This window comes from Prunus persica, chromosome G3, assembly GCF_000346465.2.
Source record: "Prunus persica cultivar Lovell chromosome G3, Prunus_persica_NCBIv2, whole genome shotgun sequence".
Lineage (NCBI taxonomy): Eukaryota > Viridiplantae > Streptophyta > Magnoliopsida > Rosales > Rosaceae > Prunus > Prunus persica.
This window is the reverse complement of record NC_034011.1, coordinates 18803502-18827107: the sequence shown is the minus strand read 5'-3', so window position 1 is coordinate 18827107 and position 23606 is coordinate 18803502. Positions and strand designations below refer to the sequence as shown.

Sequence of the window (23606 nt, the reverse complement as noted above, 5' to 3'; positions counted from 1 at the left end):
AAACATATTAATTGTTAATTAAAGCAAGGGATTTTTTGTTTGTTTGTATCTGTTAACCGAAAGCACCCATTCCTAATGTAGAACAAGTACATATTAGTTTAAACAATGCACCATTCCTTGTGCGTGTAATTAAACACTGTTTAGCTTGCATGCAGTCCTCTCGGCAGAAATATTGTATCCAAATCAATATATCTGCTTCTTTGATGAAATTGTAGATGATCATAAACATAATAGATAGAACAATGGAAGGAGGTAAGGAAATCTGTTGTTTCAAGGAAGAGCAAACCACCCTGTCAAGCCTCATGCGTGTCACTTCCATGAAAATCAAATAAGCATAGATTGAGAGATACATAAAGAAAGTATTTCAACATGCACTATCGTGAAACCGTAACACTGGCACGTAAAGTTTAATTCACATGTTATAAGAAGTTTGGACGGTGAATTTATATTTAAGGGTACGTATAATGTTATATATATATATATATATATATATTTTTAGTCCCCTTTTATTAAGGGATCTTTCAAATAATTTTATTTGAGGGACGCCCTTTAAGGCACCCTACAATTTTTTTTTCCTTCCAATGATCCAAACCATCTATTTTTTAGGTCTTCATTTATATATCATATTTACAAAAAATTAGACAAATCAAAAACCGTTTCGACATCCAATTGTGTCCTAATGAATACGGTGCTTTAAGAAAGTACTCAAATTTCAATAACTCAATTGAGCTGTCAAATGATATCGGATTCAAGTGATTTTTTGTAGAAATGATCTTTGAATGAGTATCTACAAAATAGACGGTTTGAATTAGTGAAATACAATCCGGAGTGGGCCCTACAAAGGGTCTCCTTCAAATAAGCTTATTTGAGGGATCCCTCAATGGAAGCTTTCTGTATATATAAAATAAGTATTATAATATGGTGTATTGTAACAGCGCATGACGTTATGGTCACATCGATAAATTTATCATCTATAATGTTCAGCATAAGGATCAAAGATCTTATACTGTGATTGTTGAAGATTGGCTCACCATAGGATGCTGGAGGAAGAAGAAACTAGCGACTATAGCAAGAGGTGTTGCAGCGGAGGAGATGAAATCGCAAGGAATGTAAGCCACTGTGCAGGCGACCAGTTGCTCGGCAAAACGACGGGTCATTGCATCAATAGTATGCGCTATGTGACGTTTGTTTTGGACTGTTTGACTTGTTTTCCTATTAAATTTGGATTTTTTAGCCTAATTTAATAGAGTTTTGGTTTCTTATTCCTAGTTAGCTTATATGTTAAATTAAGATAGGAGAATTCAGGAGTGAATTTTCAAAGGAGAAACACAAGACATAATTCAAGGGTGAACTCTTGAGTGTTTACAAGGGCATTAAGGGCATCAAGGATTTGAGCAAGGGTGACAAAAAAGAGAGCTAGAGTTCTTGTGAGAGCTAAGGGGGTTCACGATTGTAACCAAAATTGTTCTTACATACTAATGAATTTCTCAGGTGGATCACCAAGACGACGTAGGCACAAGACCAAACCTCTATAAATATTTGTGTTTGTTTGTGTTTATTTTCTCTCTTCGGTGTGGGTATGTTTGCTTCTCAAAGGGGTTTGTGTGTGTGTCGTGGCACAGTCCACCAACGACAAGGTCTTAGAGTGTTTGCGCATAACAAGTGGTATCAGAGCCAGGTTGGCAGCCGATACTGGTTTATGCCCTAGTGCTCTTACAATTTTAAAAGCGGTAGTGTGTTGACAATGGTGGGCGACAAGAAGACACAACAACTGGTGGCGAGTGTGAAGGTCGAGTTGAAGCCATTCACAAGCAAGGAGGACTTCACGCTTTGGCAAATGAGGATGAAGTACGTCCTTAAACAATAAGGTCTCAGCGTAGTCTTGGCATGCAAGGAAAAGAAGCCAGAAGTCAGAAACCATGATGAATGTAGAGTGGGAAGACCTAGATGAGCTTGTTAAATGATCTATCGAACAACATCTCACAGATGACATATTATGTAATGCGATGGAAGATACTGTGAAGCAGACATAGGAGAAGCTTGAACAGATGTTTGCATTAAGATCGTTGTCCAACAAGCTCTTCTTGTAAGATGAGCTTCACTCTCTAAAGATGGAGGAGGGAGCAAAAATAATAGAGCATGTCAACACCTTTAATAAGTGTATTGTAGACTTGCGAAGGTTAGATGAAGTTTATAAGTCGGAAGACAAAGTCGTGATATAGGCAAATATTAAATGACAAAATGACATCTTGCACCCCATTGGCATAACCTTTTATTTTGGGTTTAGGCAACTTACAAAACGTATCATTCAAAACTATAAATAAATAAAGTCATTTTACAGTCCTTAGACTCATTTTTATATTGGATTTAGTGCTGTTATTGGCACTTTAAAAAGGTCATCTTACACTCCTTAAAATTCAATTTATTCAATGTCTTTTATAAGGAATGAGTGCATGATGATTTTCTTGTAATGGCAATAACACTACTTGAGAATTAATGTTATATATAATCACACAAAATTCACCATATATGTTGATGTATTCACACATTCCAGAGAGAGAGAGAGAGAGAGAGAGAGAGAGAGAGAGAGAGGAATTTTAATATTGCACAATAAAATATAGCCCTCCAAACATTCAACTAATTAAAGAAATTGGAATTCACGCAGACAACCGAGATCCACATGATGTTTACCTCTTTTAAGTTTATCCGATTTATCGGTAGACAAAAGACACAAAGAACCAATGTGAACCCACAAAATGAGTTCAACTAAATTTAATACAAAAGGCATAGAGCTCACTACAGTCATTAAACTCACAAAAGACATAAAGCCTAAAGCATAAAGCCCATATAAAGGTAAAAGCCCACATAAAGGCAAAAGCCCACAAAACAACACTTAGGAAGCCCTAAGAGCACTTCCACCCCAAAGGGCAAGGGCAAGGCAAAGGCAAGGCAAGGTTTGTCACTATTCACGTGAATAGTGGCAATCCTTGCTTTTTTTGTTTCCACCCCAAAGGGCAAGGGCAATTACTATGCACTTTAATTTATTTTCTATTTTTTATACTTAAACCATTAATTTTGATAAGCTTTTCGGATAAGATTTTCGGTTGCCACGTGTCACTATTTATTATAAAATTTTCACCTAAAATTTCAGATAACGGATAGAATTTTCGAATTAAATTTTCGGATAAGATTTTCGATTGCCACGTGTCCATATTTTGTTATAACATTAAGATCTCAAATTTCATATAAGATTTTCGGATGCCACGTGTGATATTTATTATAAAATTTTAATTTCAGATTTCAGATAAGATTTTCATCCTCTAAAATTGTGTCACGTGTCATCTCTATCTTCTAAATCCCTTTATAAAACTACATCCTCAACTCAGACATCTCACACCATATATTTTTTATCCTTTCATTTCTCAAATTTTACAATACACATAGGGTTCGTTAATGGGCCAGGCCGGGCTGGGCTAGCACGACCCAAATTTAATCGGCTTGGGCCGAGGCGAGCTGGGTTTTAAAGAGGAGAGAGAAAATATCGAGCCGAGCCGGGCCGGACCAGGTATTTTTAGAAAATTCAAAGCTCAAGCTCGACCCATGAGCCAGACTTGAGAAAGCCTATCGGGCCGGGCCGGGCCTAAACGGGCCCTACTTCATTCAAAAAAAATCATAAACTTAATCATAAAGGCATTTTAGTCCAAATTTGAGATTAAACTCACTTAATTCCAATATTTTCACTTCAAACCAAATTCATAAAACACCCAATAAAGTCACACAACTTATAAAATTTTCCACAAAAATAATAAAATCAAGTATTATTTTTGAGGTTATTACATAATTAGATCGTAATACATTTTAAGAAATAATTTTAAAAAATAATAAGTATCAAAAAAATATTTTTTTAAAGGATGGTATGAATAAATAAGCAAATATTTGGTGATGTGTTCAAGAAAAGTATGATTATATTTGATGGTACGATTATGTTTCGTGATATGATTATATTTGGTGATGTGGTATGTTGTTCATCTTTTATATATATATATATATAATTGTTGAATTAATAATTGACACAAATTAATGTGCTAATCATCTAATTATAAACTAGGAATGAGTAAAGAAAAGTAAATGAAATGAAACAAATTATATATGTGATTTAAGTGATATAATCCTAAACCTAAACTCTTATTTATACATAATTATATATGTATGCGGGCCTAATGGGCAGGGTTTTTGTGGGCGGGCCAGGCCGGGCTTTCTTGGGATTAATCCAGCCGGGCTTTTTTTCGATGGGCCGGTCGGGCCCCCATCAGCCCATGAGCCCGTGGGCCAAATGATGAGGCCTAAATACACACTCTACTCTCAATGTCTAACCTGAGGAGGGTGTTGGAGAGGCAACAATGAGAAGATGACGAAACCAGGCGTAGACGTGCTGAAGAAGATCATGAGTTGGATGAAGAGGAGGAAGAAGTTGTTTTAGTGGTGGGTATGCTCAATCAATCAAAGCAACACCACTGTCGTCGTGCCCCGAACGTGGATAGACACAGACACTCTCGGGGAAAGAATCTCGTGGAAGATTACTTTATCCCAAATTCGTTATATCATGGTTCTTATTTTCGAGAGAGATATGATGACTAGCATCATCCTCCATAACATGATTGTGGATTATGAGTATGATTGTGATGCCGCAAAGATGTTCGAACACGATCCCATGAACACGGTGCATAAAAGAATTTATGAACGGCTTGTGGGAGCAAATAGACAATCATTGGAGTATGAACCATTGATTAGGGACGATCGATACAACAACACTATGATTGACCATTATCAGAAAATGCAATCTTCATATGTTCACGGGAGACGTCAATTTGACTTGATCGAGCACTTATGGGAGATGAAAGGCACTCATGGTTGATGAAGTCAAGTTTAAAGCTTTGTTTGGAATTATGCTTTGTAATGAATTAAGGTTTGTTTTTAATTATACTTTGTTTTGTATGTGGTGTGTAATGAATTAAGGTTTGTTTTAATGTATGAAATGTTTTTAATAAATAGCTATATTATTTAATGCTTTCTTTATTCAATAAAAGAGAAATAATACAACAAATTAATATATATGTCAACTCTTTCAATACAACCTAATGATTTTGATAATTTAACCAATTCGTGTTGCTAGGTCCATCGTCATGGAAAAACTTTCTTTTCATAACATCCCTTCATTTTAGCTTCCAATATGACTTTGTTTCAGGAGATATATGGCTCATATCCATACAAAGGCGGTCCTACAGCCAGGGCAGGGTAGGCTAACGCCTACCCAAAAATATTTCACTAATATATATATATATATATATATATATAAACAAAGTAATTGATACCCATTACATGTGATGGTATAAATCCTTGCCTACCCAGCCCATGTAAACCCCACACCACATGTGTTAAAGCCCACTCAAACTAAATAAATAAATTTAAAAAAAATTATAACCAGCCCATGTTATGGAATGGCCCAGTCAGACTTTAATAAAAGGGGGAATATAACTTATAAGCAGCCAAATAGTGGCTGTGCAATTCCAGACAGAGTCGGCAGCTTCTTCTCAACTCAACAGTCTTGGCTGTGCAATAGTCAAGCTGTGCAATCATGGACAGCCCCTTCTCTTCTCATATACAAGGAAACAAGTATTCTTCTTTATCTCTTCTCTTTAATTATCTTCTTCTATTGGGTTATTCCTAAAATAAATGTATGCATCTTAGTTTTAATTTTAATTTGAAATTGAGTTTTCTAGGGTTTAATTATGAATGAAATATAATTTGGGGATTTTGTTGAAATTAATTAGGTCTTTGATTTTAAGAATTTTGTTGAGATGTTTGATTTGATATTGGCATTGTTGAGATGTTTGATTTGTTGTTGGTATGTTAATGTTTGATTAAATTCATTAATGCTATTATGAGAAATTGTTTGATTTTTTGTTGGGATGTTTGATTAAATAAGTTATCTTTTATTATGTCGGACCACAATCGAAACCCCAAGAAAACAAAGAATTTGTTCTCTTTTTTTAAGAAAAAGAATGATGGGTCATCATCTTCTAGAATGCCTCCCATTTGTGATGAGCCAAACCTTCTCTCTTCTCCCATTGTCGAGCCTCAAGTTGAAAGAGTTGAGACTCAAAGAGTTGATAGTGGTCAAGATTTTAATATCAATTATCTTGAACGTGATCCAGGATTACGTCGTCAAATATGCCAATATTCGGTGAATGAACAAGATAATGTGTGAAAAGCTTATATTATTTTAGGACCTTGTCAACCGGAGCTAGAAGACTATCCAAGCCATTTAGAAGGGCGAGACTTACGTCGATTTAATAAATTGTGGTTTGGTAAATTCCCTTGGCTTGAGTATTCAATTGCTAAAGATTTGACATTTTAGTGAGGCTCTTCATGTGGTCGTTCCAATAGTTCATTACAATGCACGCAAGGACAATGACTTATGCGACAAAAAGAAAGGCCTGATAGATCACTTTGCTACTACTCATGTGAAAGTGATCCATAAACTATGTGTTGGGAAAGTGTTGTACAAGCCTCCATCCTCGTCTCCTCCATCCCCTTGGACAAGGTCGAGCGCAACATTGACATCAATATTTTCTTCATAGATTCAAGAGGATCAACAGACAAAATTAGAATGTTAACACATATTTTTCCTCGAAATAGAAATCCAGAAATCCAATCATAATTTGCAACCTCTCCCTCCATATTTCCTCAAAGCATTAAGTTATAATTTCACATTCTCGCTGTCGGAAACAGAAATACAGTCACCAACCTATTAAGGAAAAGTGAAACAGAAAGGGGGTGACTGTGTGCAGCTTGACAACTAGAGATAATCTTTCAAAGAATTTAGGGCACATGGTTGTGCTGAACATTATAGCATCCTTCATCCATTCTAGTGTAAGCCTCTCATACATCCAAAAGGATAAGATGTAACACCCTGACTCCAAATTTAATGTCTATTTTAATTGATTTAAAGTGAATTATGAATTTACCCTTGGGGTAGGGGTAAATTGGTCATTTTCTTATCCGGAAGGATTTTGGGACACAACTGGTATTTTTGGGTAGGTGGTATTGAGACGAATTCGTAGACATGCGGTAGGCTTGAAACGGAGTTGTAACGAAGATTTGGCGATCAAAACATTATCAGTGTCAAAACTGTAATTATTTTGAAAAGGTTTAGAGTAAAAATCTGATTTTTCATTTTACCTCACTCACTCACTCACTCTCTCTCTCTCTCTCTCTCTCTCTCTCTCTCTCTCTCTCTCTCTCTCTCGTCGTCGTCCTCCCCCTCCTCGTTACTGTTTACCGAGACGGAAACCACCGCACCGCCGCCACATCCCACCACCCCAGCCCTCGAGACCGGTCCCGTTCGACTCGTCATAAAGCCCCGAACCAGAATCACCCAGTCTCCCAGTCGGAAGACTCGAGAATCGCCGACGATCTCTACTGGTTCAAACCGGAGATTTCCCGTCGTCGCGCCGCCGTCTCCGCCGCCCAAACCCGGTGATTTAGGTGAGGTTTCTTCCTCTTTTTCCGAGTTCTAGCTGACTGATGCATAGGTTTGGATCAATTTGCTGGGTAGAAATTGATTTTGTAAACCTAGGTTTTGGCCGGATTTCAAAGTGAAATTCCGGCCAATTGCCGTTCGAATTGGACCTCCATGTAGTTGAATGAAGTGATCCTGACCTTGAGTAGAAGCTAGGATAGGAAGGCTGAGCTCGGGTGTGGAGTTTTTCCCTCACCGGAATTTACTCTACACACTCACGCGCAGCCGGCCTGTGTGGCGGCGCATGGGTGAGGCTGGAGAAGTTACAATTTGACCCAATGAGATCCTTAGATTGTCACGAGTGCATAGGATTTCTCGGATCTAAATTCGGGCGTCGTTTGACTATCGAACGGATCTTCGCATATTGTGTGTTATCCGGATTCGATAGGTTCTGACCATTAGATGTCTTCTCAATTAAAATATGTTGTTCTAGGTATTCCTAGGAGCGTATAGGACTTCACGGATTATGAATCGGAGCCCCGGATGTTCCGATTCAATAATGCAAAGTTTGTGGGTTAGCGATAACCGTACAATCGTGAACGATTCCTAAACCTGTAATCGGACCTTAGGATACCTCCTTCAACGTACACGTACTGGGAATTTGGGGATTTAAGTATTTAATTTGTGATTTCCGCTTCGAAGTAATTTTATATTAATTAAGGGTTTGTATCTTGAAATAGGTGTTCCGACTGCACGTACTCAGCAGGCAGGATCCTCTCATGGTCAGGCAGCGTGGGAATATTTGTGAGTGGACTTTGTTTTCAATCATATGCATGGTTTTATTGATGAAAGATTTATGCATAATGTTTTAATGGTTTATTGAATATATTATATTCATAAGTTGAATTTGATGTTTGTATAGTGCTTTAGCAATATATTGTGGGTTTGGTATATTTGGGTATCGAGAGTATATTTTATAAGGATTTTGGGAAGTATATGTATATATATATATATTCTCTATAGGCGAGATACTTGGGTTGTTGAAGTGTAAGATCCCACATCAAACCAACGGAGAGGGGGGTGATGTGCCTTATATGGCACACCCGCATCCATCTAGCACGAGGCCTTTTGGGAGCTCACTGGCTTCGGAGTTGTAAGAACTCCGAAGTTAAGCGAGTGGGAGGCTGGAGCAATCCCAGGATGGGTGACCACCCTGGGAAGTTGCTTCGTGAGCTCCCAGAAACAAAATCGTGCGGGCAGTGAGAGGAGGGCCCAAAGCGGACAATATCGTGCTACGGCGGAGCCGGTCCGGGGTGTGACAATTTGGTATCAGAGCCACTCTGCCGTGTGGTGCGAGTGTGCCGACGGGGACGTCGGACTCTTGAGGGGGGTGGATTATAAGATCCCACATCAAACCAACGGAGAGGGGGGTGATGTGCCTTATATGGCACACCCGCATCCATCTAGCACGAGGCCTTTTGGGAGCTCACTGGCTTTGGAGTTGTAAGAACTCCGAAGTTAAGCGAGTGGGAGGCTGGAGCAATCCCAGGATGGGTGACCACCCTGGGAAGTTGCTTCGTGAGCTCCCAGAAACAAAATCGTGCGGGCAGTGAGAGGAGGGCCCAAAGCGGACAATATCGTGCTACGGCGGAGCCGGTCCGGGGTGTGACATGAAGTGTGTTGTGGAAGAACTTGAATATGAGGGGTTGTCGAGAGAAGTTGTATGATTACATTATGTAAGTACCTTCCCCAGTTATTAGACTTTTCACACGTGGCGTTGGATGTGCCGGCGTGTGGGAAGAATAGGTTATCCGTCTCACTCGCAACGTTGGATGTTCCGGCTTGTGAGACACTTTCCATATGCGGCGTTGGATGTTTCGGCGTATGGAAAGACTCTGTATAGTGTTTAGGGTCATCACTCATGGCGTTGGATGTTCCGGTGTGTGATGATCCAATCTGCCCTCGTAGGACATAGTTTGGGAGCTACACATGGCGTTGGATGTTCCGGTGTGTGAGCTATGGAGTTTCGTCTCCCGGTTGGACCGCTCATCCCTAGACGCAGGGTAGCACCTGAAAATTCTGTAGGCTAGTCAAACGATCCCCCAATTAGATTGTTTCCCCGGTACCTAGGTAGTGTGATGAGTATATTGTATAGCTATCTATAGTTATATATATATATATATATATTTATTTATATGTATATTTATAGTTGGGAGAGCAAAGAAATTAGAGTTTTTCAGTGTTTTGGCAGGAGTTGTGAGATTGTAGGAATGAGGTTTATGGATGAGATGACTTGTGTTTTAAAGAATTTTAAATGAAATATGTTTTGAGTAATTAAATAATGAATTGTGAACCTGCATGTCTTGAGCATTATTTTTACACGGTGGGATTACTATATTGTTTTAAATATAAATCTTGTTTTTGTCCACTCACATGTTTTCTGTTTTGCGCCCCCTAGCCAGTAGTCGCTCCAGGAAGCGTGCAAGTGGTGTACGAGGCTCGAACTGTGAACTTTCCTAGTTAGGATTTGAGTAATTTCTTCTACTCAACTGTTCTTGTAATCTAAATTCAGTAGATGCTCTGTTATCGCCTATGGTAGATTCTACTTGTGAGGCCGGAGGCCATTTAGTATGTTTTGATGTATTATGAAAGCATGCTGCTAGTTGGGATTATTATTTTATGTATGTTGCAGGTTGAAATTTTTGTTGGGTTTACTTAATTTACAGGGGAGACTCTGCCAAAAGTTTGGTAGAGAGTCTCAGTTTTTAGTAAGTGGGCCCGACATCGAAAAGATGTCAGAACAAAGACAGGGTCCGCTTCGGATTCCGGAAAATTCCGGGGCGGGTTCTGTCATAAGACATGGTACATGGAGGTGAGGGTGGCTGAGGTTGGGTGGGGACTGTTGGTGGGGTTTGGAGTTAGGAGGAGAAGGGGAAGATAGATGTTTAATTTTTATTATAAAACTAATTTTTCTTAATTTATATTTGTATGGTTTATTTTAAAAGGGAATTAACTTTTTAATAATTGGTAGATTGTACTTGCTACATGATTTATTATGTGCTATTTTCAGTATATTTATCGGGAAGCTAATATGGTAGTAGATTTATTGGCCAAGAAGAGACATTCTACTAATAATACTTGTATTTGATTTCATCATGTTTCGGTAGATATTAGTTATATAGAGTTAACTTTGATTTGTATGATCATTAGATCTGGCGCAGATCTTCTTTGTAATGTCTTTTCCTTAAAAAAAAAAAATTTCATGTGTAATTACATAAGACTTATTGTAAAGCACAACAAGCTAACACTACATAATATATCTCTTCTTACAATTATTGTTGCTGCTGCTAGTTCACATACTGTTGCTTTCCTACTCATTTGGTTTGGCGACATTAAGTGCCCGTATGACATTGATTATTTGGGGTGATAAGTGATTTTTAAAAAAATTTGGGAAGCCCAGTCCGTTTGATAAACTATGATAAAATCACTTATTGTTAAAAATTGTTGTGAGAGAAAGTTATAAGGAAAAGTAGCTAATGATGTACTTTCATTTTCTGATTATACATGAATTAGTTTCAAAAAGGCGCTAGGTTTAATGATTATGTGGAAATTAGTACCAACAATAGTTTTAACAAAAAATTTACCAAACATCAAACGGCTTTCTCTCACAGCAAATCTGACAACGATTATTTTCACAGCACAGCAATACCAAACTGGCCCTAAGTACTTGATCATCTTTGGCCGCCCTTGAGATTTATGGTTTCATGTGAGAAAACTCATGATTATCAAAATGGGCTCCTTTTACATATCCATATAGAAAGGATGCATAAAAACACAATTAGCTCTTCATATAAAACATTGAATTAGATATAATTTAAAAAAAATTAACACTACCATATATAAAAGGATAAACATGCATCTAATTTAGATCTCTCTTTCTGTCCTTTTTAGACTAACAAGCCTTCACGAAGCTCACCTAGTCAATTTGAACACTAGTATTAAGTGATACCAAAGAAATGTGACATCATTCCGAACAAATGTATTATAAGTCTACAAACCTAACCTCTTTTTTTTTTTTTTTTTAAATGAAAGATAAACTTCATTAGATAAACTTTAAAGGTATAAACTAACATGTTAAAAGCAAAACTAACGCGGACAACAGTTGCACTAAAATTACTAACCAACATCACAACAATTAACTATAAGCCTAAACAAAGTCACAAACCCAACATAATCAAAACCCTAAAACAACGTATGAGCTTAAACAAACCCTACAATCTACATATTTAACCACAGTTAATTTAATTCTTTGAATACAAAATGATAGCAAAAACAAACCAAATTAATAATTTGCAAAGTTATGTAAAGGGACATAACGTCCGGCACATGAATAATTGTTCGAAATAATTGTTCCTTTTCATATTTTGGTATTTTACAACCGGCACATGAATAATTTAATATGAAACATCATCTATTTGTTTTATTTATGTGGAAATTACTTGATATCTTGGAAGTATTATTGTTCTTTTATTGCGTATTTAGTGCTCTTATTGTTCGGATTAAATTCTATGTATTTTATGTTATTAGTAGGGATTATTTATGTATGGACAGCAGGTATGATGATGAATATAATTTGTGTTCATGTGCTTTTATTGACGAGAGATGTGATTACATAAAGATGGTCAATTGAGATTCTTTATACATTGAGCGTTGAGTCCCCTTATTCTATGGGAGTGTATGATTCAATGGCAAGCAAGCAGGGAAGGAGAGTCTCTGGGGTGAAAGGCCCCACAACAGTTAGTGCACTGTGCACTAGTCTGTCACCGTCTTGTATGCATGCGCGTGTATGAGCTTATGCATATGCACCACATTGGAGTTTTATGATCCGTGTAGTGTTATAGAGGAGGAGTCTCAAGTGTATTTTTCTCATTTACCTTTTCAGTGTGACGCTTGTGATGTTGTTTATAACAAGATACAATGGAATTCTGTTTATTTTGAAATATATGTTGCAGGTCCGCAGAGGAGTACTATGTAAGTGTACTAAGCCTTGGAATGTTGCCGATGTCTTTCTATATCTCATGGTGATTGGTAATATATGAATTTGACACGTGAATCCTGATTGTATTTTTTTACTACCATGACAGAGAATGTACTTTTTGGAATGCAAATTGTTATTTTGTTATGTTTTTACTCACATGAGCTTTGTAGCTTACCGAGTTTTTCATGTGACCCCGTACATCGTTCCATGGTGTAGAGGCTCATCCTGCAGAGTAGCAGCTTTTTAGCAGATAGAGGCGAGGAGCTTCCGAACGTGTAGCTGTGTTTTGTTATTTGATCAAATGCAAAGGGTATAATGCCCTAAGATTTTCTAGGGTTTGTTCACTGTCCTTTGTGCCAGTTCTTTCCCCCTCCTCTTCTATGTTCTTTGGAGTTTATCATGTTTGAGGATTGGGGTTTTATGGAGGAGAAGCCTTTCTATCGCTGGGAAAATTCAGAGACTGGGTAATGTGAAACTGGTGGAGGAGAAGGGGGAGTGATGTGATGCTTGGCTGAGCATTAGGAAGAATTTGAGTGCACAGGCTCGTTCTCTTAGTGGTGCTATCTCCTTTTCAAGCTAGAGGTACCTTGTCTGATTGCTGGGTTCTGCTTTGGCACTGATAATCCTTGTTTAATTGCTATGTATTTTCTCCTTGTATTGGCTTCTTAGCTTCTAGTGAGCTACATTTATTGTGTTTCCTCGGCTCACTGTTTTTCTGGTCTTTGGGCTTCCTGTGTATGTTTAGTTTGGTTGGAACCCTCCTGCTTTAAGGAGTTTGGGGGTTATTTGTTACACATACTTGACATGGACTGGTTTGGATGGGAACCCATTAGCGATATAGAATGCTTTTCGAGTTTGCTATTGGGTTGGTTTTTGTATTTTGAGTTGTTTGTAAGGACGTGTTACTAATTCTAAATGAAAATATTACAACTTGATGCCTCGTGGGCATTTACAAAGATCAAATCTTACCTTTTTTTGTTTTTTTTCCTTCTTTTCTTTTCTTGGTAATTAGGTCAAATTGTACTTTATTTGGCCAAAATATATTAGGACATTAAGCAGGTGAGTGGTCATTTTGAACATGCAATTTAGATTAATATTTTCTTGAAATATATATGATTATTTTGAAAGATAAGAAAGATGCCATATGTATCTCAATGAGAAAGAAGGGTGGAATGGATGTCAACTTGTTACAATAAAAAATTGAACAAACGAAATAGTTTAAACTTTAAAAAGGCAGCTTTGAATTTTGTTTTTCTGTATTATCACATCTATCTTTTTTCTTTTTTTGCCCCCTTATATCTCTCATAATTACAAGGAAAATAATAATACCACTTGATGATGTCCCCTCTCCAGGACATATATAGCTGTTATATTCCAATATGCAGATATTCAAATGGCCCTTGAGATGATGTGTGCAGAAAGGTGCACGTGCATGCCTTGCTCTTCAAAGCTCAAAGCTCAAAGCTCAAAGCCTAGCTCACTCTCACTCAACATATATATATATATATATATATATATATAATAGGACAATGATTGAACATGACATCTGAAATTTTACTCCAAAGTATATATCTCAATTCTCAAAGTAGGTGAAAAAAGAAAAAGGAGAAGCTTGGGTGTGAAAATTTGTACTTGCACAAAGGACTGCTTTCCCACGTGAGACTCTGCAAACTTTTTCTTTATAAACTTTGGTTAGCAAAGAAAGTGACAGAAACTATTGTTTCTGTCTCAGTCTCCCTACCCTCCTGCCTCCTATCAGCATCAACCCTCCTCCTTCAGTAAAATCTCTCTCTCTCTCTCTGGGGAGTTTCATGTTTCATCTTCATATTTTGCCAAAAATTTGTTTGGTGACAAAGTGTGGTGGGCACAGTGATGAGCCTTTGAATGTAGATTCAGATATGCAAGCATGAAAAATGTTGAGTGGGTGTGACAAGTGACTGTGCAATAAAACCATTTGTTTATCTCCTTTATTGCATTGGGGACGCGGATGGGCGTGTGTGAGATTTTGGAGTCTACTTGTTCGAACTGTTTCCTCAAACGGGAAACTGCATTTGATTCTACTTTGACAATGGTTGCCCACCTTATAAATGAGGGCCCATAAATTCATCTTGTATGCATACTTGTCACTGTATAATCCACTATACGCCATTAAGGCATATATGTTATGTTATGAAATTATGAATTGTTACCATACAAACAGTTGGAGCTGAAAGTATGTTATGCACAACACTTCCAGTGATGAAGCCAGACTTCGGATAAATACAGAAAAAGATCAATGTGAGGAGCTATGCATACCAATTCCAAGTTCTAAGTTGAAATAACATGGCGAGCTAGCTAGATGATATAGCTAGGATTACCTAATGTGCAGAGTCAAAAATTGAATGGGGGTGGTGGGGGTAAATATAGGTCACTTTTGAGAGACAACAATAGGGCAAGCAGTAAATGTACCAAAACACTGTGTACAAATAGTCTAAAAGGGAGAGTGGGATCCAGCTCTTATAATGTTCATGTGTCCTTGGCCATTATTCAGTCCTCTCTGCAGGTGGTGGTCTTTGTTTCATCAACCTCCTCTCGGGGGGCATTGTCGTCTGTAGCTTCTTTTTCACTCCCATTTGATAAAGTTTTACAAAGTTAAAACCAGTCGTTCTTTTCTTGCACATGTGCCGGACCAAACATTATTGAATTGTACATTTGATTTGGGTGGTAGAAATATTATTGTTGTAAATTGATGTCTAGTTTCCAAAGAGAAACCTATCTGGTCCCAGCAAACTTATTATGGCTTTCTATTTATACATGTTTGTGCTTAAGTTAAGCCTTTTTATCGAACCAACATGAGCCGTGTGACATGCAACGCAAGATAAATTTCAAGACGCAAATCACATGTTCCCTAAAATAGTGTCAGATGATGCTTTCTTTTGCGGAAAATACTTCCCTTCTTGCTATGAAAGTAGGCGCTCCTACAATGCTACTAATATGAGTATGACATGTGTGAAGTTTTTCTTTTTGTGTTTTTGATGAATTATTTTTGCATATGTGTCAAACTGTGATTCGCAAGAAGGAAGAGTCTCTCCTTATAGGAAAGGAGGCCAGGAGTATCCAATGCCAATGGAAAATCTCTCCCCCAAAAGGAAGAAAAAAAAGTAGTAAAAATCAGGAGCCTCAAACTTTTATGGAAAATAAAAAACATCAAATTTTATGTTGATTAAAGAGAGTATGGTTTCAAATTTACCTCCTGAAAACTATTTATACTTTTCTTGAACATTTGATGCAAATAATTGAAACAAAAAGCCAGTAATTTACAATACACTAGACACATGTTATACAGGAACCAGGGAGTCTGCTAAAAATAGAAACTTGTATAGCAGAAGCAAACCTTACTTTTCTTCTAAACTTGGCAGTTCCTAATGCTTGTAAACTAAAAGAACCCAAATGCACATCAAATCCTGCAAAGTCCCAGAAAATCCTTATATTTATTAAACAATCTACATATATTTTTCTACAGTGACCTAGCACCATAATAACCAGTAATAATTCGGACTAAAGCACTAACATACTTTGTCATACCAGAAACAACATTTGATGCAATCCCCAAACACATAAAGCAGTAAATAGGAACAATGGCTTGGAGAGCCCAGATGGAGCTTGAGATTTCTTCCAGGGCTGGATAGAAGACGCATTGTTATTCTTTCCACAAACATTAACTCCAATTTTCGAACTGTGTGCCTCAGAGGGACTCAAACAAAGACCTGGGTTTCCACTAAGATCCAAATTTCTTCCCAACCTCTTCAAGAAACTTGAGTTGAAAGGCACAACACCCCCCAACATATTTCTGCTCAGATTCATGTGGTATATATGTGAGAGACTGCCAAAACCAACCGGAATTTCACCCATTAAACGGTTGTTCTGCAACGACAAAGTGCTTAAATTCTTAAGCTGTGAAAAGCTTTCTGGTATTGTGCCAGAGTACCCAGAATCAGCAAGCCTGAGTTCTTGAAGTTTCACCAACTTACCAAACTCTAGTGGCAGAGGTGAATGAATTGGGTTGCCATCCAAAATGAAATACTGCAAGCTTTGCAATTTTTCCAGACCTTTTGGAAATTGCCCACCCAATTTGTTGTTGCTCAGAGCCATGAAAACCAATAAACTGAGCTTCTCAATGCCATCAGGAATGCCCCCAGTAAGTGAATTTGAGCTGAAGTCAAATTTTTGAAGCAAACCCAGTTGGCCAATTGTGTTTGGGATGGCCCCTGTAAGCATATTGTAGCTCAAATCAAGGCCTTGAAGGTTTCTGAGACTGCCCAGCTGGTATGGGATAGTGCCTGTGAGCATATTGTAGCTCAAGTCAAGGTGTACCAAACTGCCCAAGCTGAAAATCTCCAATGGAATTGGGCCAGTGAGGCGGTTTTGTGACAACGTGAGGATTTCAAGGGACTTGAGTGTTGAAATTTGAGGTGGGATTGGGCCAACGAGTGCTGGGTTAGATCGGAGACTGAGCTGTTGAAGTGAAGCAGGGGAGGCTCTGTTTTGTGGAACAGTAAGAGTGGTTTTGGTGTGAGTGAAACAATTGAAGAAGAACACAGATTGAAGATATGGGAGAGCAAAGATTTGTGAAGGAAATGTAGCTGTTTTTTTGCAAGTTGGATTTGGTGGGGTGCCAAAGTCAAGCCTGGAGACGTGTAGGTAGTTGTCTTTTCCTACTTTGCACTCAATTCCAGGCCAGGATGAGCCTGGCTGACAAGGGTTAGGATGGGAAATTCTCCAGTTTTGATCAGAGGACATGGAGTCCATGATCTTGAACAGAGCTTCTGCTTCAGATGGAGCTATAGTGTTGATGGGCTTGGGGGCGTTGATGGGTGGTTGTTTATTTGCATGGTGGGAATTGGTGGTGGAGGCAGAAGGAATAGAAGAAGGGAGTGAGAGGAGAAGTAGAATTAGAGGGAGAGAGAGTGAGAAGGAACAGTGCATTGTGTCCGGGTATTGAGGAGGCCTGCTCAGTTGCAGCACTTTGTTGTGTGGTTTTTTAGATGTGGCTTTCAAGTTTTCAAGTTTTCAAGTTTTCACTTATGAGAGAGAGAGAGAGAGAGAGAGAGAGAGAGAGAGTTGTAAAAGAAGTGACTGAAGTGATAGGTGGAGTGCTCATGACATTTGAGTGAGATTTTGATTATATGAAAGCCAAGGTAGGGTCAAGAGATTGAGAGAACTTACTGGGCAGAAAGTTGAGTGTTGTGGACAATAAGGGGCATGTTTCCCTTTTCCAAGCATTGGAAGTATTTTTATTTTTATTTTCTTCTTTTGTCTTATGGTTCACACTAATCTTGGCTAGTGATTTTTTTTAATTGTTTGTTGTCTTTCCATGAGTGCAGAGAAAAAACTATGAAGTATTTAGTTTGGAGTGTAGATAGCTAAAGCCCATGCTCATCCTATGTAGTTTTTCCTCATCCAGATATGAACTTAAAAATCCATCATAACTCTGCAGCCAATCCATACTTTTACATAACACTGGGCCACTAAGCACTAGGGTGGCTACAAACCATGGGAACTTATGTCAATCAGAATAGTTACATTGGAACTGTATCTCCACAAATGGAAATGCTGCTCGTCTTTTCTCAACCTCAAATTCTGCTGTAAATTATTGGGTTTAATAAACAAAAGCCTTAAACTTAAACAATGGAGTTCACAGAAAATCATGACATGAAAGTAAAAACCAGGCAGTGTCGCATAGTAGCACAAAACATTAAACTTGTAATAGACAATTGCTGAAGACTAAAAAACTAAAACTTGAAGACAGGTTCTGATTTCTTTATGGTTAAGTAAGATTTTACTTGTGGACTTTATGAGGATGGAGTGTCTAGGGTTTTGCTAGTTGGTGTGTTTAGGGTTTTGCTAGTTTTCTGACACTGCTGAACACCGACTACAAAATACAGAGGGGTTAATCCAACTATCCAATTACTTAGTGTTCTGAGTTCCTAAGTAATTATTACAAGCTCGAATTGAATGCAGATTTGCTGAGTTTGTCCTCATCTTAAGCATGGTGAAGGGAATAGTTGTGTCAAAACATGATTTACCCTTCGTTAAAAAAAAACATGATTACCCTAAATTAAAACAGGATCAGGTTCGAACTCTTATTACACATTGGCACTGTGTGTGTGAGAAAACTCACCTCTTCCAATATCACTTGTATAAAAATAAAAACAAAAAAACAAAAAAATCTGATTTACCCCAAGTCAAAACATGAGTTACTCAAGACAAAGTGCAGAAGGAAGGTTATATTTTTATCTGCAAATAATGCCGTAGCCTCTAGTGGTCCATGTTGGATTCAGATTTATGGGCCCATTGTCCCTTTACAGACCCACATATGGTTCAATGGTGTACAGTTGTACTTATATTGCATTTGGGCATAAATTGTATAGAGGTCACTGAAAATATGAAAGCAATCTATGTAAATATACACAGAACAAGAAACAAATAAAAAAACATAAACACCCAATAGCAGAAACTTCAAAATTTCAAAGGGATAAAAATATACATAACTTCCAGTTACCTTTACATTTGGAAAAGAAAATGAATAATCTAAAAACTAAAGACGTTATCAAAATAGATCAGATGCAATAAAAACCTGAAATGTTACAGCAGAAAACAGTACACTAATCAACATGATCACAAGTATCTTATTGTCTAGCCAAAATCCACAGCCTTTATACATGTTAAGAGCTTTTACTTTACTACTAATCTAGCTGCATATTTGTATTGTTAGCCTCGCGCTGCCTATCAGAAAATAATGAGGAATTATGGATTCATCTGATATACAGAAGGAAATGCAAGGGGAAAACAGTAGAAATCCGAGTAGTGGTCTTTAATCATGTTAAAGGATTACCTCAGAAAAATTGCATGACAGCACCTTTACTTTATACTACAACACTACATTTACTCTGTTGTGCAATATCCTGAGGAGTTTCAAGAGAAGACTCTAAAACAACCTCTGCTTCCACTTTAGATGTTTGTCGATCACTCTCACTGGTAACATGAGGAAGCTCTGAGTCACCGACCTCGTTAGTTGCATCACAAATCTGTGAATCAACCACCTTAGCTGAATCAGAAAACTGTGATTCCTTGACTTCGTTCATGACATCACAAAGCTGTGAGTCGTTAATCTTTCCGGTTGCTTCAAAGAGCTGTGTGTCATCAACCTTGACAACAGCATGGATTAGCTCAGCATTACCTTCCTCACCAGCCTCATGGTTTAGCTCTGAATGATCAAACCCAATGTCAGCATTGCATAGCTGCATATTCTCACCCTCACCATCTCCATTGATCATATCCAAACCAGTCACCTCGTTATCAACCGGACACAGCTGTGAATGATCTTCCTCTCTATGTAGATGATGTAATGGTAACTGCTCAACCCTGACAGTGGCACCACAATACTGAGACTGATCATCCTCACTAGCAGCAATATATTGTGCTGGATCATCCTTCCGCAAACGTTTTCCCGTACCTTTCCTTCTCACCCTCTCCTTCCCTCTTATCCTTTTCCCAACTTCAATTTGTGGGGTGGCTGACACTATGTACGGACCGCCAACCTGATCCCTCAAACATTCATGCGCAATTGTCCTGATACTATTAATTAAATCAACTTGTTCCTCGTCCAACCCATTTGTTGAGAATGTATCTGCCATGCGTGCGATCTCCCTCAAACCGGCATTCTGCAAAAGTTAATAATGTTATCTTTTAAAATTACTACATAATTCCTCATACTTGACAATAACCAATAAGTTCATAATTAACTAGTTAATTAATACAGCCTTACCGTTCTTTGAAACTCAGACGAGAGAGATATAGGCCTCCCTACAAACTTACGCGTAATTCTCAGGTACCACTGCATATAATCACTTTCATCTGCACCATCATCACCTTCCACAATATGAAATCGACGTTCCAACCATTCATTAATCTCTGATTCCATTTTACCCGACAAGTCAACCCCACCATCAACTCCACGACTCTTTCTCTCCCATCGCTGTACATCCTCTGGGATTGACTGAAACATGCCATATTGCCTTAGGCAACGATTTGGGAGATGCCTTTCTGCCTTGTCAAAGCATATTAGCATTGTTTTTGACCTCCCTAAAATTAGATTACTCTTGATATCTTCTGGAATCACTGTACTGTCCATATTTCTATAAGGAAGCCACTCCACCTGTAAGTCAGCACCATACCAAATGTATTATGCTTCTACACTAAATATTAGAATATAAAATCAAATTGATAAATATTAGAAAAGAACAAGGAAAAACTTACGTCGCATGATTTCAGCGAATCCAGAGCTTTACGGTAAAACACTACATCACGGTTTGTTGTTGGCCCACTTTGTTTTCCCTTCCAGCTAAGCACCAAAGGGAAACGATCATGCATTGAATCAGTGTTGAGCTTTGGTCGTCCAATATTCAGGTGAAAGTAACTCCAGCACTGCGGAAAAAAAAAATGCAATCAAAGGAACTGCTGAAAAAAGAGAAAAATAAGAAGAAAAAAATTAAAGAGAAAAGGCATGTAAATAACCTGTAGTAGTGTTAAACAGCCACTAATTGTACTTTGAGATCTCAGTGAGGCATTGCCAAGTGCCCTGTACAAGAATGCCAAAGCTGCTGACCCCCAGGCATATTTCCCACATAGGTCAAAATTCTCAAACAATGGAAGGTACATGACAGGGACTTTATTCCCAGTGGTAGTGGAAAATATTGTACTTCCAACAAGGTATAAGAGGTAAGCACGTGTATGGCACTCAATCAGTTCAAGTGGTGCATCTTCAGGACAATAGGAAAAGAACTCTTTCAACCAGCTTAGCTTCACCATTCCACCACTAGTATAACTAGACTCTGGTGCTCTTCCAAGATACCTCTCACAAACGGAGTTGCAGGTGGTATGCGTTATTCCAATAACAGGTTCTCCGTCAATAGCTAGTCCAAGCAATAGCGCAACATCTTTAAGAGTTACTGTCATTTCTCCAACATTCAGGTGAAAAGTGTTCGTTTCTCTCCTCCACCTTTCGACTAGGGCAGAAATGAGTGGGTTATCTAGACTAATTGCAGGAATCAATCTTAAATAACCAAATCCAGCCTGATCTACCAACTCAATCTGCTTTTCCGTGAGTGTCCATTGATCAAGCTTCGAAGTGTGTTCATGACATCTAAGTGCACCACGCTCCTGTTTAAAGTATAAATTACCATCCATATTAGTACAAAAAGTTTGTTAGATAAAACTGAATGAAACGATAATATTAATAATAAGCATCCTTATTTGAGGGTACACTGCACCTGTCCATCCCAAACTGCTGAAGACACATGCTTCTCCTGATCATAAAGCACTGAACCATCAATTGGTCCAGGATTTGTCCCATAAGGGTCCATTAGTGCTAGGTCCATTACTGCCAACGACAGAAACTATCCACAGTGTAGAGGGAATATTAGCTTCACAAAATAACTAGAGAGCAACATCTTAAGTTCATAATCATATTTAGTACATCTGTCAAATGCAAGTAATGAGAAAATTACGAAATGAATTAATTATACTCTATATTTGGCTCTAACTTCTATCGAGTTTACACTATATGATGAGTTTAAGCTCCAGGCAGTTTGGTTTACATATGGGAATGACGTAAATTTGAGCATAAGTTGGGATAAATACACAAATGTTGCAGTTAGAAAGAACCAAGAAAAAAAACTTTAGTTACATTAGAATTTAAACTTCTTTTACAGATTCTAAACCTACCCCGATCAAATTAAGGGCCTTGAATGAAGGTCTCAATCTCTGCACTTTCCAATATGTTCAATACTAGAATTTAGAGATCATTACAGAAGGAAAGTCTCACACTGCAGTTAGTTTTCACTCCAGAAACTCTAGAACCTCCAATTTATAATTTTTCCCATGGACTTCATTTTTAAGTGAGGAAAAAAGAACAACTTTTATCAACGAGCATCCACTCATTCGGAACATCATTACCCATCATCAAGTGTTTCAATTCCTCTTGTAATTTTCCAGGAACGAAACAAAGGGTGCAAGATCCATTTGTCTCAGCTCAGATGATACACTGAGACTTGAAGTTGCACTAATCATCTTCATTTACCTTCACACCAAAATCACTATCTAAAAGGAACTTTTGCTACCAACTAAGACACAGCCCCAAAAACCCAAAATAAAATTAAATAATCAAACCAATTCAGGACTCAAGTGCCACATAAATTCGTTTTACGTTAAAAAGCTAAATTCATAACCCTGTAATCAGCAAACAATAGTTTATTGTATCCGAACACAGAACTAATCCTTCATCATAATCAGCACCAAAATGAAAACCCTAGTTTGGTTCCTCCGAGAAAACAGAGGAAAAAGAGAAGAAAAACGAGATTACGGGTTAGTTATGTTATCATTAGTTTTTAATATAAGTGAGCCGAAAACAGTGGTGGTACAACTCTAGGTTTGAGAAGTAATTTTTAAAAGAAGCTGGTTAATTTTCTCGGCAACCAAACAGAGATGCTAAGAAGAGAAAGGTGAGTGAGACAGATTTTGAAGAGAAAAAGGAAGATAATTTTATGAGAGGGGCAAAGAGGTACAGAAGGGATGGCGAATAAACAAACCTGAAATGCAAATCAAGCAAAACGACGCCGGAGAGCTGCGTCGACGAACGCAAGCAATTGGAGCCTCGAAACGACGATGGAAGCTAAAGCAAAACACAACTTGTGATTTCTAATTCTTTTCTTACTAGGGCTCGATTTTGGGCGGGTTTGGCTTGCCCTAACCCGAGCCCAATCTCCAAATTGGGCACGTTAACAAATGAGTTCAGCTGGGCCTAGAATTGAGTCCAAATTTTGAAGCACCTGATTCTCATACCCAAAACCCTGAATTTAAAAAATAAAAACACACACACACATTTATACCACGCCATCATCGACATGATTATGATTATTCACTCGAGAGCGATAGTAGACACCAACTAATGTGGCAGTGTTGCATTTAGGTTTTGGACCTTCATTATTCACAGCAAGTAAGAAATCG

At 38.0% G+C, this 23606-nt stretch overlaps 2 protein-coding genes and 1 long non-coding RNA gene across 6 annotated transcripts; 1 reads left to right on the top strand and 2 right to left on the bottom strand.

Moving 5' to 3' along the window:
* Positions 5568 to 10225, top strand: LOC109948267. The gene is made up of 3 exons (XR_002270883.1): positions 5568 to 5673; positions 8263 to 8326; positions 9981 to 10225. It is a non-coding gene; the product is annotated as an uncharacterized LOC109948267 (long non-coding RNA).
* On the bottom strand, positions 15836 to 18144 carry LOC18781715 (protein TOO MANY MOUTHS). The gene is made up of 2 exons (XM_007217322.2): positions 16115 to 18144; positions 15836 to 16003 (listed from the first exon to the last, which is right to left on the bottom strand). The coding sequence occupies exon 1, from the start codon at positions 17523 to 17525 to the stop codon at positions 16119 to 16121; it is 1407 nt and encodes a 468-aa protein (XP_007217384.2). The 5' UTR covers positions 17526 to 18144; the 3' UTR covers positions 15836 to 16003; positions 16115 to 16118.
* On the bottom strand, positions 19048 to 23271 carry LOC18784350 (protein MAIN-LIKE 2). 4 transcript variants are annotated; one of them, XM_020560247.1, is made up of 7 exons: positions 23189 to 23271; positions 21872 to 21997; positions 21117 to 21761; positions 20859 to 21026; positions 20368 to 20757; positions 19435 to 20263; positions 19048 to 19325 (listed from the first exon to the last, which is right to left on the bottom strand). In XM_020560247.1, the coding sequence occupies exons 2-6, from the start codon at positions 21977 to 21979 to the stop codon at positions 19466 to 19468; spliced, it is 2109 nt and encodes a 702-aa protein (XP_020415836.1). In that variant the 5' UTR covers positions 21980 to 21997; positions 23189 to 23271; the 3' UTR covers positions 19048 to 19325; positions 19435 to 19465. The 4 variants fall into 4 exon arrangements, with proteins under 4 accessions (XP_020415836.1, XP_020415834.1, XP_020415835.1 ...); XM_020560245.1 differs by having other exon boundaries at positions 19048 to 20263; XM_020560246.1 differs by lacking the exon at positions 23189 to 23271 and adding an exon at positions 22326 to 23148 and having other exon boundaries at positions 19048 to 20263.